The sequence below is a fragment of the Apteryx mantelli genome, chromosome 27 (assembly GCF_036417845.1).
Source record: "Apteryx mantelli isolate bAptMan1 chromosome 27, bAptMan1.hap1, whole genome shotgun sequence".
Classification (NCBI taxonomy): Eukaryota; Metazoa; Chordata; class Aves; order Apterygiformes; family Apterygidae; genus Apteryx; species Apteryx mantelli.
In genome coordinates, this window is record NC_090004.1 from 6931170 (window position 1) to 6947201 (window position 16032).

At 42.2% G+C, this 16032-nt stretch overlaps 1 protein-coding gene across 1 annotated transcript in view; it reads right to left on the bottom strand.

The window, feature by feature from the left end:
- CSMD2 (CUB and Sushi multiple domains 2) overlaps nucleotides 1–16032 on the bottom strand; it is a 334099-nt gene that overhangs the window by 237686 nt on the left and 80381 nt on the right. The window contains 1 exon segment of the mRNA XM_067311607.1: nucleotides 6828–7022. Coding sequence (XP_067167708.1) covers nucleotides 6828–7022 — 195 coding nt within the window.

Below are 16032 nucleotides of genomic sequence, written 5' to 3' on the forward strand. Positions count from 1 at the left end.
AGCTTGTACTACAGAGCAGCATTTCAGATGCGTTAGTCAAGGAGCTCGGGGCTTTACATTATGAACACGTGTTTTTGTGACAAACCATAAAAAACAAAAAAAAACCCTCTTCCAAACTGAAATTTAACACAAGTAAGAACCTTTGCAAAATGCAATGGTTCACTGGCATCCAGGATCAGACAGGAGGACTCTGCAGGATAGCTCAGTAGGATCTTTTATAGTGTTCAGCTATCAGAACCTTTCCAGGAATTAGTGGCTTGTACTATCAGCAGGATTATCAGCAGGGCCGGAACTTGCAGCCTTTAACTCCTGAAACTTGAAAGACAAACTAAAACAAACCTCTCATCCATGCCAACTTTTCTTTCTCATGACCATCTGCTATCCAAACGCAGGCAGCCAACTGAACGAGCAGAAGGCCCAGGCACAGACACGTGCTTCCCACTGACTGATGGCAAGTCACTGAGGCAGGAACACCCCAGGACATTAACTTATTGTTTGTAAGCCAACACACTACGCATGCTGCACCAGCACCTCTAAGCCCCAGTGGGGATCAAGGCCCTTTACAACTGGTTCTGTCTCACAGGGGGAAGCACCTTGCTGAGTATTGCAGAGCTCAAGTACCTTCAAACTTCAATGCAACACACACAAGAGTCAGAGTGTGTCCTCCAGAGAAGGTCCACACAAAAGAGACAAGTAGTAAAAGAATGGCTACTTCCAAACCCATCCCTCCCCACAGAGAGAATGAAAATGCTTTTTAGAGGATGAGCGAATTCTAGCCATAGAGGATAATTCACCAGTTTATTGACATGTTCGAAATTAATTTCTCACAAATAAGTCCCCCTGCAGATGCTAGAAAGAAATACATGCAAAAAAGATTCTTAGCCAGTGAACTCTCTCAGACCGCATGCCTAGCAGCCAGCCAGACCAAGCAAGATCATTAGCTGCTTCAGCAATGCACAGAGATCTGAAGAAGCAATTTATCCTTGAGACATTTCCCCCCAGAAGGGCAGCTCTCTCCAGCATAATACATTACATTAAAGATTATTGTTGCCTGGCCACTATTGGCCTCAGGCAACAGTCCAAAATACCATTGCAAATAAGGTCCTGCATCACCACCACAAGACATCTGCAAGCAGTCCAGATTCTGCATGTGAACATCACGTTCTCAGAGGCATGGGTGGTGTTGACCAAAAACTTGTTTTTTCACTATGATCATGCATTCATACGGCTCAGTTCTACTAGTCCCCAGATCAAAGCAGTGTAAAAGCAACAAGGATTTGGAAGAAGCTATTCCTGTGGGCAAGTTCTCAGCCATGGTTACTATCGGGTTCCAAGAAATCTGAGACTATATCTGGTATATTAAAATTGTTCTAGTACTAGAAGGAATACAGGGAGGTATGGAGAATATACTAAAGAATTAACTCTTGATGTTGTGTTAGTCTTAGAATTCTTAAATAAGGGGCCTATACCTTCTTTGATTGGGCTAAGCTGACTTACAGTAGCTGAAGATGTATCCAAAGGTCTTTTATAAAGGAGACTGTTTTCAATTAAAAATATTGAAAAAATATTCATTGCAAAAGATATTTAATGGAAAATGTATTCCTTTCCCATCCCCCCTCTAACTACACACTTCCTTATGTTTTTAGAGCTTGTTACTCTTAAAACACATTTTAAAATCTTCTGAAATCTTCTAGAACAGCCCTTCAAATATTTTGGGCATGGTGCAGTCTAAGCAGCTGTTTGAGATATAAGACAGACCACTTTTAATGAGATTATGCATATTTGATACGCTTAAAATGTAGCTTCACAAATGTTCTCAACTTTTCAGCTGGCTTACTGAATTTTTACTCATCTGCCTACCAGAACCATAAACCTTTCATTTCTACTTAAATTCAGCAAACAATCTCAACAAGACTTCTCTCCCCGCATGCATGGATAGGCTTTAGAAAACAGAATCAGAGATGTATCAGGATATTCTTTTGGAACTTCAAGCATAACATCCCGGCTTATCTGAAATTAACTGACCCAAGTAAGGACTGTTCTTCAGTGACCACAGCAAAACCAGAAGACAGGATTCCAAGTGTAGCTGGGGTTCTGCCTCCAGCATACCAACTGTCAAGATAAAAGTAGAGCTAGACCTGTAGGATACGCTTTAAGGTCCCATTTAGACTAAGTAGTAGGCCTTATTTTATTCTGTGGATACAGAACTGTGCAAAATAGATATAAGACATACAACATACATGCAATAGGGAAACTATTCCAGGTTATTTTCAGATACATATTGTACAGATGAGATAAATGCCAATTCTGTCCAGAGTTCAGAATCTGAACCAGACTGGCTGAGGACTTACAGTCCTGAAGGCAAATTTGAGTTACACACTGTCTAGCAGGCACAGACAAGCTCCTTTTCTGGGCAGCCAGAGCTGCCACCCATTTCTCTGCTCCGCTACTTTACAGATCACCACCGAGGTGTCATTCACTGCTACTCTGCTGCTCCTAGAATGAGATCACTGCAGTTTTAATCCTTCCTGCCACATAAGCAAGAAACATAACTCACTAGAGCAGATTCTGTGCAGAGTGAATTTATAGTCTCCTTTAGCTCAGAGTACAAGAATCAATTTTGATGTAACTGCTTCCAAAACCACTGGTGAGCCACAGTACTAGCAGCTTCAACTGCTCTCTGCAAAAAAGTGCTTCAACAAGCCATACCTTCTGTATCTGGAACTCATTCCTACTTCCCTTGCTCACCAAGATTATACTTACCCTTTATAAAAACAGTACTTCTAAAACTGAGAGATATGTAAAGGAGTACAGACAACGCTTATGAAGAAAGAGCTGCTGGGTCACAACACTTCTTTAAAGCGTTGCTGTCCTGGCACAGCTAAGTTCTAGCTTCTCAAACACATTTGCTTCTTATTCTTTTCTACCATGCATTTCCCTGCATGTTTGATTATTTCATCACACAGGCTGGAACAGAGACAAGGCTTGCACTGTACATAAAAGGATGCTACAAAGAGGAAGACAAGTACAAAGACAAGAGCATAAAGAAACAGAAAGCTATTGATTAGCACTGCAGGAATTTACACTCCGATTTCAGCACTTCTCACACCTCTGCCCTTCTGCTGGAGAGGAGGGGAAGAGGGAAAGGGCATTCTTTATTAGGCAGAGTTCCCCACACTGAATGATGTCCTTTGCAGTGACATTAGACATGTCTATTCCCAAGATAGTTGCTCTCAAGATTGCAATACCTGCTCTGCTAGAGGACATCTTTCATCTTGATTTGTCTAAATCTGATCCTGCAGTGTGACCCACCTCCACCTTACATTAGAAAACAGAAGAACATGTACAAATGCGTCTAACAAACTTTCAGCTGGAATTACCACCAAGACAAATCCCTTAGATTTCTTTTTTACTGCTACATTTACACCAGGCATAGGAAGTAACTGTCCTTTAAATGAAGTTTTTTCTTTGTTGTAGTAGGCTATGTTAAAACAGGTCTCAAAATGCTCTCCCAGAAGCAATTAGGATGCTTTCCATTGTGCATGCACACAACCACCAACATGCAATCCTGGATCAGGATAATATAGGTCCAGAACGGTCCAAGTTTATTCAGGGAAGGAACCTAGAAAAAGATCAAGCGGGAGCAGAAGCACAAGCACACGATTAACCTAAGGAAGGTGCTCCCAGTAGAGGCTGCATAAGGTTGTGCTCTTGTTTCCCAGCACCGAATATGTTGCTCTGGTCTATTCTAACTCATAAATGAGCTGCAGGTTTAGTTTTGCCTACTTTACAGTGAAGACAATGTACCTGTAGAACACAGTTGGTATTTATATGAATACAGAGCCAGCCAAATAGAAAATAAAAGCCTCTGAGTATTTCAATAGCCCCAAGTTTCAGAAAAATTTATCACCAAGAGGAGAGAGTGCGAAAGGCTCATAGTCTTGCTTGGATGATGCTGTCACCGGTCCACCAGAGACAACACAGAGCAACTCCAGTGAATATCACAGTTAATCCCAGGGGACAAAGTGAGCCAACACCCTCTGCTACATCTGTTTTTCCAGAAGGGCTGAACGAAAGAACTATGCACGCTCAGCCCTCAGCATCCCCATTCTAGTCATGGATTGACATAGACACAAAAATAACAGAAACTGTTTCTGAACGCTATTGCGTTTGCCCACGTTTGAAAGTCATTCCAATTACAGTCAGACTTGGGGAAATCACTGAGGTAGCTCCTGTGGTAAGAGCAACATTCATCATCTCTTAACAGCTTCCACACACTTGGAGCTTTTTGTAATACCACTGTTTTCTGGTATCTATTTACAGGTGCTGATTTGTTAATGCCATTCATTGCCATTTTGTTAAAAAGTTATTTGTCTGGTGGGTCTACTTAAAAGGGGAAAGAACTCTAAGAAATAAATCAGCTCCCCCACAGTCAGTAGCTTCCCCTGCAGTACCTCGGTAAAGTAAGTTTTGCCTGACATCTCTCAAAGGTTTATATGCCAGCAAATGTTAATGCCTGATGCACTGGAAATGTACAATTTCTACAATCTAAATGCAACCAGTCAATCATACAATTCTCTACACAGGGAAGCATTTCTTTTATTGAGTGGCACAGTATCATCTGAAATTCTGGACCACGTGACTGACTGACTCTAGTTCATATAGCTACAAATATCACTTACAAGTCTGACTGATCATTTAAAAAACTTGCTATAATATTTGACTGTCTTCTTAAGACAGTTATCCTTCTGGATTAATATAAGCTGCATAGGCCATGAAGATCTTTTCTCTGTCAAGGAAATACATATTCCTCTTCATGCAGCAGTTCTGAAAACATTAATTTCCCTGAAGAACAAGGTGGTAAATCTGTTTGTCAGTACACAAATCTTTTTGCCCCTTGCAACATCCGAAGTCTGTATTACCACTTTATCAGCCAAGCACAAATGCCTGACTGCTGAAAACTCTTACGGTAGAAGGAGGGCAGCCAGGCAGGCAGCTTTCAAATTCTGCAAGTCAATTCACAGACTCTTTTTGCTACTTACTTTCTACCTTTCTGGAACAAGATGTAGAAGTTACATGGATAGATTCTTGGTTCCTGCTTCCAAGAAATTTATTGGAAGTTTTACTATTAGTCTTGAAGGATCAGGACCAAACCTACCAAGAAGGGGTGGCTACCTCTGGGAACCTGTGGGCTACACTGCTATACAAGAGCACCTTAGTAAGCAGCTGGTTTGCTGTGATCAGAGCCATTCACACAGCACTACTGCAAGCATCATAGACTTTAATATTCCTCTATTCTGAAATACATCAGATGCTACCATCATCATTCCTGGATACAAAATTCAAACACAGTTATTACAATTAAAAGCAACTTTGGCAGCGCAAGACAAAAATGCAATAATGATCTTTTACTCCATCAGCAGCAGGGATCAGACAAAAATTAGTGATGCCCATCCTCATGTTTCAGGACTTCAGCCTGACCTGTTGAGCCTCCTGGGTCAGGAGTTGATCCCTCCCTTACTGGAGACTACTGCACAAATACCTGAATAGCAGCAGGGCAAGGGGAATACACTGCCTTCTTGCAAGGAAGGCTGCTGTCAGACTAGAGGAAACACTGGTCCATTCATGCAGAGAATTTCTTTCCTTCTAAAAAGGATAAAGCTTTGGATACTCTCAAGGCTGAAATTCAGTAGATGCTTTTCCCTCCCACATTTCCAGTGAATTTAGAAAAGACACTTTCTCCCCCTCATTTTTTTTAAAAGGTTATAATGAAAACCCTGATTCAAAAGAAAACAATCATAACTGATCATCCTGAAATGTCAAAGAAAAAGATGCCAGCTGTCCCTCTAGTATCGGTTTGGCCTTCAGTGGCATAATACCCACAGCCCCAAAACAGTACGTAAGCATACAAGACATATAGTAAGCAGCGTGTATTACTGCTGTGTGACTCATTCAAGAAAGCATTAAGAACACACCAAGCAAACAATATTTGCTCATTTTAAATTCAAGATTTATGCTACAGCTTGGACCTACTAATTGATTGCACAAGTAGACAGTCAATAAAAAGAATCAATATAAGATGCTCTGCTGAAGTATACAAGGAATTGAGGGGAAAAGACTTCAAGCAGCAGCAACCGTTTTGGTAAAACAACCCAGACACTTGTAATGTTTACGGACTTTCTAGTCCCTTGTGGCCCCAGAGAATTAGCAAGAAGTGCTCTATACTGATAAAGAAATTGAAGTTACCATACCCAAAAGGGCAGAAAACCTGGCTAGCCTTTCGCAGCAAAGGCCAGATTCTACCTCCCATACAGCAACCTGCCTCTCTGAGGCTGCACGCCCCACTGGCAGCATCCTATAGCACATCAGCAGTCTGTGCGGACTCAGGTTTCTTTACAAGCAAAACACTAGAACCATTGTGGAATTTGCCAAAAGGGAAGCAAGTATGACATTTGAAAAAGAAGAAAATTCAGTCTCATTTTCTAATATTTGATCTAAAGAAAATCCCATGGTCTTGGGAAGGTGCCTTATCTTGATGGTTAACTCCTCCCTCCCTCCCCCCCCTTTAACCTTAGGCAAAGAAACTGAAGTTAAAAGTAGCTGTGTAGCATTTTGAATACTTCAAGTACCTTGTCTTTCCTATTATTCATCCAAATCCTGGCAGCTTCAGGGAATCTAATAAAATGGAATCTCAATGTTACCTACATCATGTTTAGTCTTCAAGCCTTTTAAATCAAGCCTATAGCTCATGAACTTTTTATTAAGCCCAAATAACTTAAAATCCTGTTTCACTGTGGCTTGTTCCAGATGAAGAGAGGACACTTTACCTCTGCAGAAGGGTAGAGGAAAATCCCAGGAGGCACTGTTTTCCAAATTGGCATGGCATGTGAGCAACGCGTGTCCTTCCAAAAAGAAGCCTGGATTGCAGCTGTATCTCACTTTGTCTCCAATGCTGAATGTTGTCCCTTGCTGGATCCCGTTCTGCAGCCTTCCTGGGTTTCCACACGTATGACTTGGTAGAACTGCCAAAGAAAGTTGCTTTTGGTTAGGACAGTGCATCATAACACGCATATCGGGTGAAGAATCCACAGAGATGACCGATCTCAATGGCATCCTCCTAGTCTCAAAGTTAATGTATCACTTAAAATGTAAAGAGCAAATAATCATTAAACTTACCATGCTGGATTACACCAGAATTCATTAAGCTAGTTAAGGCTAACATTTAAGCACTGTATCTACTAAGTATATATAAAGCAAGCACAACCAGTCCCAATCAGTTGAGTCAGAAATAAAATCTACTCTTTCCTGATCTGTTTCCCCAGTTTCTGAACCATAGCATTCCTCTCTCCTACACCTCCCCTGCAGTTCCAGCCATTTGACATGACTACAGTGGATTAAAATCCAGAGATTACATTCCTGTTCAAAATAATGCTTCTCAGCAGAGCTTTACCAGGCACCTCACAAAGGCCCCTGCAACAGTCAGAAGTGTGTTATGCCTTAGAGCCATATAGAAGACAACAAAACCTATAATTAGTAACTATTGTCTAGACAAAATGAGCAATATTTCAGTCCACAGGGATTCATTATCGTTTCACTGTACGTTTCACCTGGATTTTACATAGATACATCCAACTAGATTCCTGAACAATGCAGACGGACTCAACTCCACTGAAGGCAAAATATAGTCAGAAGTTTTCATCAGAAATTATTTACATTATTTTAATATAAATGGAGAAGTTGCAGGTAAAATACTGTGTAAATGCTACACGCTTAAGCAATCCTACACACTTAACCAATGTCTCTGTATAGCAGCTTCAGAGAAATTAAATAAAATTCTACAGGTTCCCATGAACCATTCCAGAAAGATCCACTCAATTCATGGATTTAGGGCCCAGTATAAAACCCAGCGAAGATGATCAAAAGACTAACAATGACTTAATCAGATTTGATCAGGCCCTTATGCAGGGTTCTTTCATTAAGGCTGAAACATCAATAGAAGGAAGACGTGACCAAAGTTACATAGTGATTTAACATACGAAACAGAATTTTGTTGGGGCACGCATAAAAACAGATGAATCTCTAGGAGCAACAGGAGGTCTAGTCTGCAGCTCTACCAAGGAGGAGGAGGAGATTAAGAGAAAAATGAGATGCTACCATACAAGTCATGCAGCAGAATAAAATATAACCAAAACTGTGTAGCCACATGAAATGAAACATAAACCCCTAAACACTGATACAAAGACGCTACCTTTCTGTCCTGGCATGGGACTGTGCTTTAGGAGCGAGACTTGAACACCCCTGCTGAGCCTCCAGTGCTGGCCTTGCCCAGCCAGCAGACTAGCTGCCTCCTAGGATTATAGTTCAGGTACTGCAAGAGGCCTCTCTGCAGCAAATACGCGGACAGCATCCCTCATGGTGAGGGCAATGGAAGATTAATCTGTAATGAGTATAGGATTAGGCTCCCTGGATCCAGACAGATCACCTTTTCTAGGTAGCCCTCTTCCAGATTAAATGCAACCTTACCATCTTGAACTCGATTAATTTTAATGTCACACGCACTGGGACTCCTGCACTGCTTCAGTTTCCTCTCCTAACCGTTTCCCCAGTCCGCTGTGACTGCGAGCTCTTGCTACACCCCTGCGCACAGCAGCCCAGCCTTGCCCGAGCCCGGATCAGCGCCTCCAGCAGCCCGGGAACGCAACGCTGCACTTCGGTCCCTGCCGCAGAGCACCGGGTGGCCGCGTCCAAGCTTCACCCGGCAGGATTTCTGCCCCTTGCTCCCTTCCCCAAAATACTATTTACATCCCTCCAAAAAGCCCCTGCAGCTGGGCAGTTATCTGGTCATCAACAATTTTCACATAGAAATATTAACGACCAGGGTTTTGTAAGTAGGGAGGATGCTATCAAATATGTCACATGGCTTGAAAAGCAGTGTAGAACTAATGTTTCATTTTCTGTAATGATACTCAAAACCACAATTTAATTAAATTACTAATGTCTTTTTCTCCCCTCCCCCCCCCCCCTTTTTTAAATGAACCCACTCCTGCTTTTATGCTTTCTTCCTTCAAAATTAATGACTGGAACTTTTCTATAAATAAAAATCTATCATTTTTAAAAGTCACTCTCTAACACTAGCTGCTCTCTACTTAATGAACTGTGAAGAATCAGACAACCCTGACCTGCATCATATCTTAAAATCACAGTTGAAAAATGGGATCTCATTTAAAAATTCTACTTCATTTGGCTGCATTAACTAATATTGTGTTACAGGACAGAGCACACACGTGTCTCCTTGTGGGGAGGCAACGTTAACTCCTTGATTGCTTTGGATTCAGTGGGGTTGCTGCATGACTGAGTATTGATTTTTGAACACTGCTGTGCATCTGCAGAAGGCAAACACATCTTCAAATCGCTGGCTCCGGCGCAGAAAGAACAGCTTCCAAAGAGGCTGGTACGACACCCACAGCGCGGGTTCAGCCTGAACAACAGATACAGCTGCCCACAGGAGGATCCGCTGCCAGCCATGCCTTTGATGTACTTGTGCAGCAGATGAATTTGGCCAACCCCAAAACAAGAGCTGTGAAGTCCACCTTCCCCTACAGGGGGAGGGAGGAAAGTCAAAAGACAAAGTGCACGTGCTTCCTGAGAAAGCACAGCTTCACGATACCCTGACAGCAGATGGCAAGGTAGAAATCCAAGCACCTGAGGTGAACAGCGTGGAGATGCCCTCTCCAGCCCCCTCGGCCAGCATGGGCAGCCAGCGGCTTTGTCTGAGCACCGGGTGCAACTTCCTGAGCCAGTGCAACCACCACTCTCACAGCAATGGATTTGTGATTTTATTCCAACATTCCTTAGAAGAGATAATATTATTGCTCATACTTGGCTGCCTCTAACAGCCAGACTCTGATTGCTTGAGAGATTAATAGAACTGTATTATTTACATCAGATGTCGCACAGAATAATATTATTAAAGCTTTGTCTTACCCATTTACCAATTCCACTGTAGATTAGTAGCATAGATTTCCCCCCCACCCTCCAAGCTTTGTTCCTGGCAATCAACATAATATTTTCCAGTAATTGTATGGAAATGAATGCAGCCACAGACCAGATTGGTACAGATGAATAGAAGGTCCTGTTACTCATTTTGTAGCTAAGTCTGTTTCTTTCTGTGATGAATATAGAACAGTTTATTTTACTTGTCTTGATTTGAACAACTGCCAAACCATATCCTATTTTATGACAGAAGAAAGGAAAATAGGATTATTTTATTGCAATTGCACCTGCAGAGCTCCTCAGCATACCTCAAACAACATTGTCCCAAGCACTACTCAGATACATGGCCCAGGAAAGCTCATTCCCTAAGACAAGGCAGAGGAATCATGGTCATGGCATTAAATGCCAGCACAGACACAAGTGGGACCAGACCCTTACTTGATCTCTGGAAATAAGGTTAGGTGAGACCTAAAGCCGCAACTGCCTTACAAAGTGATGTGAGGAAGGGTGATCTGAGAGCAAGGAGAGAGAAAAAGCATCTTTCTAGCAAGGAACCACAAAGTGTCAGGACACTGGAGAACATCATCAGCCAGGACTAAAACCATGAAAACATAAAACTCTGTATATAGTTTTCAACCTATCCTTCAAATTCACTTATTCTTCAAAATGAAATTTTAGGGCCTCAGATCAATCTCTGCCCACCTTAGCTCTCTTCTGCTCTAAACTTTTCTCTGGTTTCCTGTTTTTCTTGTCTTTCAGTTTGTGCCCCTGCATTCTCATCCTGTGGAACATGCATGTGCTCCAGGGATGCCTCCCACACCCCATGTCCTGGATGCAAGGACACTGTCTTACCCTGGGAGCACCATCCAATATCCTGTGTGCTACATAGCTTCTATAAGGCTTATCAAAGAGCACTGTAGATCCATTTCCTTTACAGAGCTGGGCTTCATAAACTTGCTACCCAGATCCATCAGTACAAGACTAGAGGTCTCCCACAGGTTTGACAGTGCAATGTTTGAAAGCCAACTGCTAAAGAAATTGGAACAGAAAACAGTAAGTTTGAGAATCTTCCACCATCCATTCCTGTGAGCTGCTAAAGAAAGCTGGATCTCCACAGCAAATCAGCTGGAGAACAGCAAGATCTCCACACCCTTCACCTTACTTTTACCCTTGATTTTACTTTTACCCTCATTTGTTTTTGCCCTTTCCAACAGGCTGCTCACAACTTCTCCGATCCCCATGTCCAGGATCACTACACTGGAAGTTTTCAAAATCAGCAGCTTTAAAAACCTAGCACTTCTGAGAGCTGCGTCTCATCATTCCAGTTCATTTGGAATTAATTAGTAGTTTTGAAGTCATTAGATGTGACTCAACACATCCTTGGACAGCATCCCACCATCAAGAAGCATTCAGGCTAATTTCATCAGCCTTTCCTAAAACCCCACTGCTCTTTGTGTCGGGGGAAAAAAAAAGCAGAGGGGCAGAGAGAGGTTTCTCATCCTACTCATCACATTGATACATTTGAGTTATCATCATTCAGGTACCTTCAAATAAAACAAAAATACTCAAATCTATCCCTAGCTGACTCACCATTCAGAAGAGAAATCTTCACTGTTTCCTATTCAAATTAATCTTCGGCTCTGTTTTCTCTTTATATTGCTCAAATATAAAATAACTCCAACATTCAATAGATCCAGTTACTGCATTCCAGTCTATTACCCTATTTACATAGCTAAAAGAAACATTTTTATTGTTTGAATTATCTATGGTGGTTTACAACAGATATTTTAATGCTATTGTTGTTCTAACCTTGAAATCTTATCAAGGAGCACAACTTTTACAATACAAGACCATGATTATCTCCTCATTCCCAACTAATTTTCATTCCTAATAAAAAAGAAAAAAAGGAAAAGAAAAGAAAGCCATGCCAGAGCAGGCACTCACTAGCTCCTGAACATAGCTATTACAGCATGGGATAATTTATAAATCCCTATGGAAGGATGTTAGCTAGATCAAGCAAAATAAAGAAACCATTGGCCTAGACTAGTTGGCTTATACCTCTCCGCAAACCCTCATTTCAGAATTAATCTCTCATGTGCTTTTTCTAACCCTCTTCCCATTTTCTTATGCTTCCTGAATCTAGTGGGAGTTGGAAGTCAAGACATCCAAATAAATCAACAGAAAGGCCTCCTCTACTACAGCCCCAGCCTGGCCAAGGAAGTGCAATGTTTCACTCAGAAGACTCTCTGCACTGTATTTGCTGCCTTCCGAGAAACTCAAGGAGAGAACGAGATTAAGGAGAGCTCCAGAGAAACCTGGAAAATTAACGGAAACATCTATGCACCACATTGGCAGTGCACCTTTTGCCAGCACAAACGTGAACTTCAATGGGAGGGGGATACATATAGATCAATTTTCCCTCCCTCTTTGCCCATAACTTTTGGGGATACCACAGGGATACTCTATGACTCTAAGATCTTTCATCAGTGTTTTAGTGCAATCTGTTTTAGTTCAGGAGAGTTTTAACCTTCAGAATAAGTGTCCAGTGTGTGCTACAGAAAAGGAAATAAATGGTATCTTTTTCATTTCATTTTATCTTTTATGTCATGATTCATTTCCAGTACAGTCAGAGATAAAGCTAAATGGAAACTATTTTTCCCTCTAATATTTCTTTGTTCACTAAAAAACAGCCAGATAGTTACTTTTGGATAATAACAGGCCAGAATGGTTCACCATCCATCTTACTTGTGGTAGTAGTTTTAGGGCTTTTCTGGAAATTCATTTTCAGATTCCAATCTACCTTGCTGCAACATGCTAGAGCAACTTCACCATACCAATAGTACCATGCAAGCCAGCTGAGTACTACTTTAGATTTGATGACCCCCCACTACAGAAATAGCAAAAGATTCAAAACATGAAAAAAATGAGATCCCGAGAACAATCCTGCCTCTTCCACCCTTTGCAATATTTACAGAGTGATCACCAAATGTTGGCCTATACCAGCATCCTACCACACAACCATGTTGGAGATGCTCCTTGTGTCCGTGGACCAACTAGTGTGTTAAAAACAAACTCGTATTAATCGAGTTCAGCTTAAGACTGTAAATGATCAACTATTTCTGCATTTATCTTCTTGATCTCTTTTGGAGATAGCAAATAATTGTTATCTTCATTTGGCAAATTGAGAATGAAGCTAGAAATCAACTGTGTTGCACAAAATCCATGAACAGAACCTCAGTCTCATGAACTCTAATGCAATCTCTGAGACAAACAAGCTTAGACCATTACACTGTGTTTCTCTCTGCCCTTAAAATGTTTATTGAAGGTGTTGGCCAGTATCAGCTAAACTTGACAGGCACACACACACACACAATTTTTATTTCCCTTAACTAATCAAGTGACAATCGCTTCCTGTAATCAGCTGGTTGTTACTAGCAGGATTAGGACAGCAGGCTTTGTAAATCATCCTTTTCTAAGAGGCAGCTTTTTCAGGAGGGGTTGGGAAGGCAAGAGGTCCTCAAAGATAGCTGGAGGGATTAGTGGTAAATTATGGATACATTAAGGTATCTCCAGAGATGCAGCAAGCAGGGTTCCTTAACATTTGGGACTTTAAGCTGCTCATTATTTGTACTGGTAAATAATTGTCACTACTTCCTGAGCTCAGTAGAAGCCTGGCAAGAATGAAAATAAAGCAACTGAAGCCTGGGTTCAGAAATCTATTACTAGACCTCAAAGACCACACCACGCTGGCAATTGCTTAGATGGAGGCGGACGCTTAGTTCCCAGAGCCAGGGGTCCTTGCGCACCAGCCCGAACCGGGACGCTTTCCTGAATCAGAACCTAATCAGCAAGCACTCGAGGATGTGCTCATCTTCGTGAACATGCTCCAGTCCTGCTGCTTTTCAGTGGAACGACACTTGAACACAAGCTTAATTTAAAGCATGTGGCTAAGTGTTTTGCTTAGCAGGAATAGATTTAAGTGCAAGTTTAAAGGCTTCATTGAACTGGCATTTAACAGCTGCAGAGTAACCTGAAAAAACTTCCCCCGGGAGGAGGAGGATGGTTTTGCCTTTGTCTCCTTTCTTCCTCCCTGAACTACAGTTAAACTTTCCCAGGGAAACAAAGAGATCTGCATCTTTTTATAATATAAAAGATACCCAGAAAAAAAAGCAATACTGAGGTAGTTATCAGCACAAGACGACAACTGGAGGAACCAAACCAAAGCAGAATTAAAAACTGCAGCCCCAGAGAGTTCACCCGCCAAATGGGACTAAGCAGCTCACACCTTCGGGCACACCGAGATCAAAAGTCAGGCGTCAGTGTGAAAAAAGGGTGTCGGGTCTGGAAACCCAGCTCTGAACTGATTCTGTCTAGACACTGGGTGCCAGTGTTGATCCACTCTGTATTTTGCTGGAGAGTGTCCCTTGACAGGGAACTTGCTTTGTTCTGTTAAAAAAATTAAATAAAAAAAAGAAAGCCACTTCCAACTTCAGAGGCTACATTGTTTGTCTACTTATTGATCTTCTCCAGCTATGGGCTGATTACCAGGAACAGGAACCGTAACCAACGAAATCTGCTTTAATAAATATTTCACAGTAGAGATAAGGCCTTCACCGTAACATATCATTCCTAGTTGTTGTTTCTTTTCAACCTCTTCTGCGGAAGCGGCAGGCAGGGAAGCACAGAGCTGCACCGACGCCTGCCGGGGCTCGAGCCTCGCGGGGAACCTCCTGGCACAGCTCGGCCCATGGTCCCCAGGCGCTGGGCTGCCGCAGGTCTAACCCGGCCCCAGGCAGGCTCCAAGCTCCTGCACAGACCTGCTGAGGCTTCACAGCGGTGTCGCAGCCAGTTTGTTTGGTTTTATTTCCACTCTTGGCTTCCACACACCCTTCCCCCCCCCCGCTTGCTCCTGACTTCCAGGAGCCTTTGGTGAGCCAGGCGCAGACTGCAGCCACCCTGCTCCCACTCCGGCCCACAGCCCACCCTTCTTCCCCAGCACAACAGATCTGGTTAGCCCACTACTGCCCCGAGGTTAACGCACAAATAACCTCCCCACCCCGCCGCAACGGGGCAGAAATACCTGTAATTCGCAACTTCCAATTGCTTCGGCTCCCATTCAGAGGCGGTACGGGCTGGCTCACCCCCCAGAATAACCATGGACAACACCAGCTCACAGTAGCTTTAGAAAGCTAGCACGTTTTCATGTTTCAACTGCCTTCATAATTTATTGCCTCTAATTTATTCCCTCTGATGGTTAGCTTTTCTGTGCTTCTGTAGGAAGTATCACAAGGCTGTTTAATACTATGCAGCGGCCAACACTGCAGGCATAGTTTTAACTAGGACATAAACTTTACAGAGCAGTACATTAACTAAATATCAAATCAGTGATATCACACAGTCCATATGGGAATGCACTTGAAAATAGGAAAGGTGAAATATTATACCATTGAGTAGAAGAGTCATTAATATAAGAGCAACCAGGAACACTGAGCTCATGGTGCAGACACCTCTTATCAAGATACAGAAAGCAAATAAATTTCAAGGAAGGGTCCAAGATTCCTCTGAGCTGTCATAGCAATTAGGCAGTCTTTTGCATCTGGCACTAGAGAGATTTATTATTAATTTGTGGTCATAACTAATCAAAAAATCTAGAAGGTAATTTTACCCTCTTCACTGAAAACAAAGCTAAGATGGTCTAATTATGTCATAAAAACATGCCTAGGGCTCAGTCCTGCTTCCTAAATTTACAGGTGCCTATCTTGCAAAATTTGCCAGAAGCATAATTTTGCAAGCTATGCAATAACATGTACTCATCTTGGAGAACAAGTTTTGAGCCCCACATGGGAGCTCCCCGACGCCTGAAGACATTCAGAAGCAGGAAGACAAGGAGCCTATTTCTGTTTTAAAATCTTCTTCTATCCGTTACTCAAATATGGATGCTGCAGATCTGGCTACTCGGACCTGCCCTTTCTTTTCATACATACATCTCAACCTATTCAACAAACCTTAAAAAGACATTTATGCAAGTTACAGATTAAG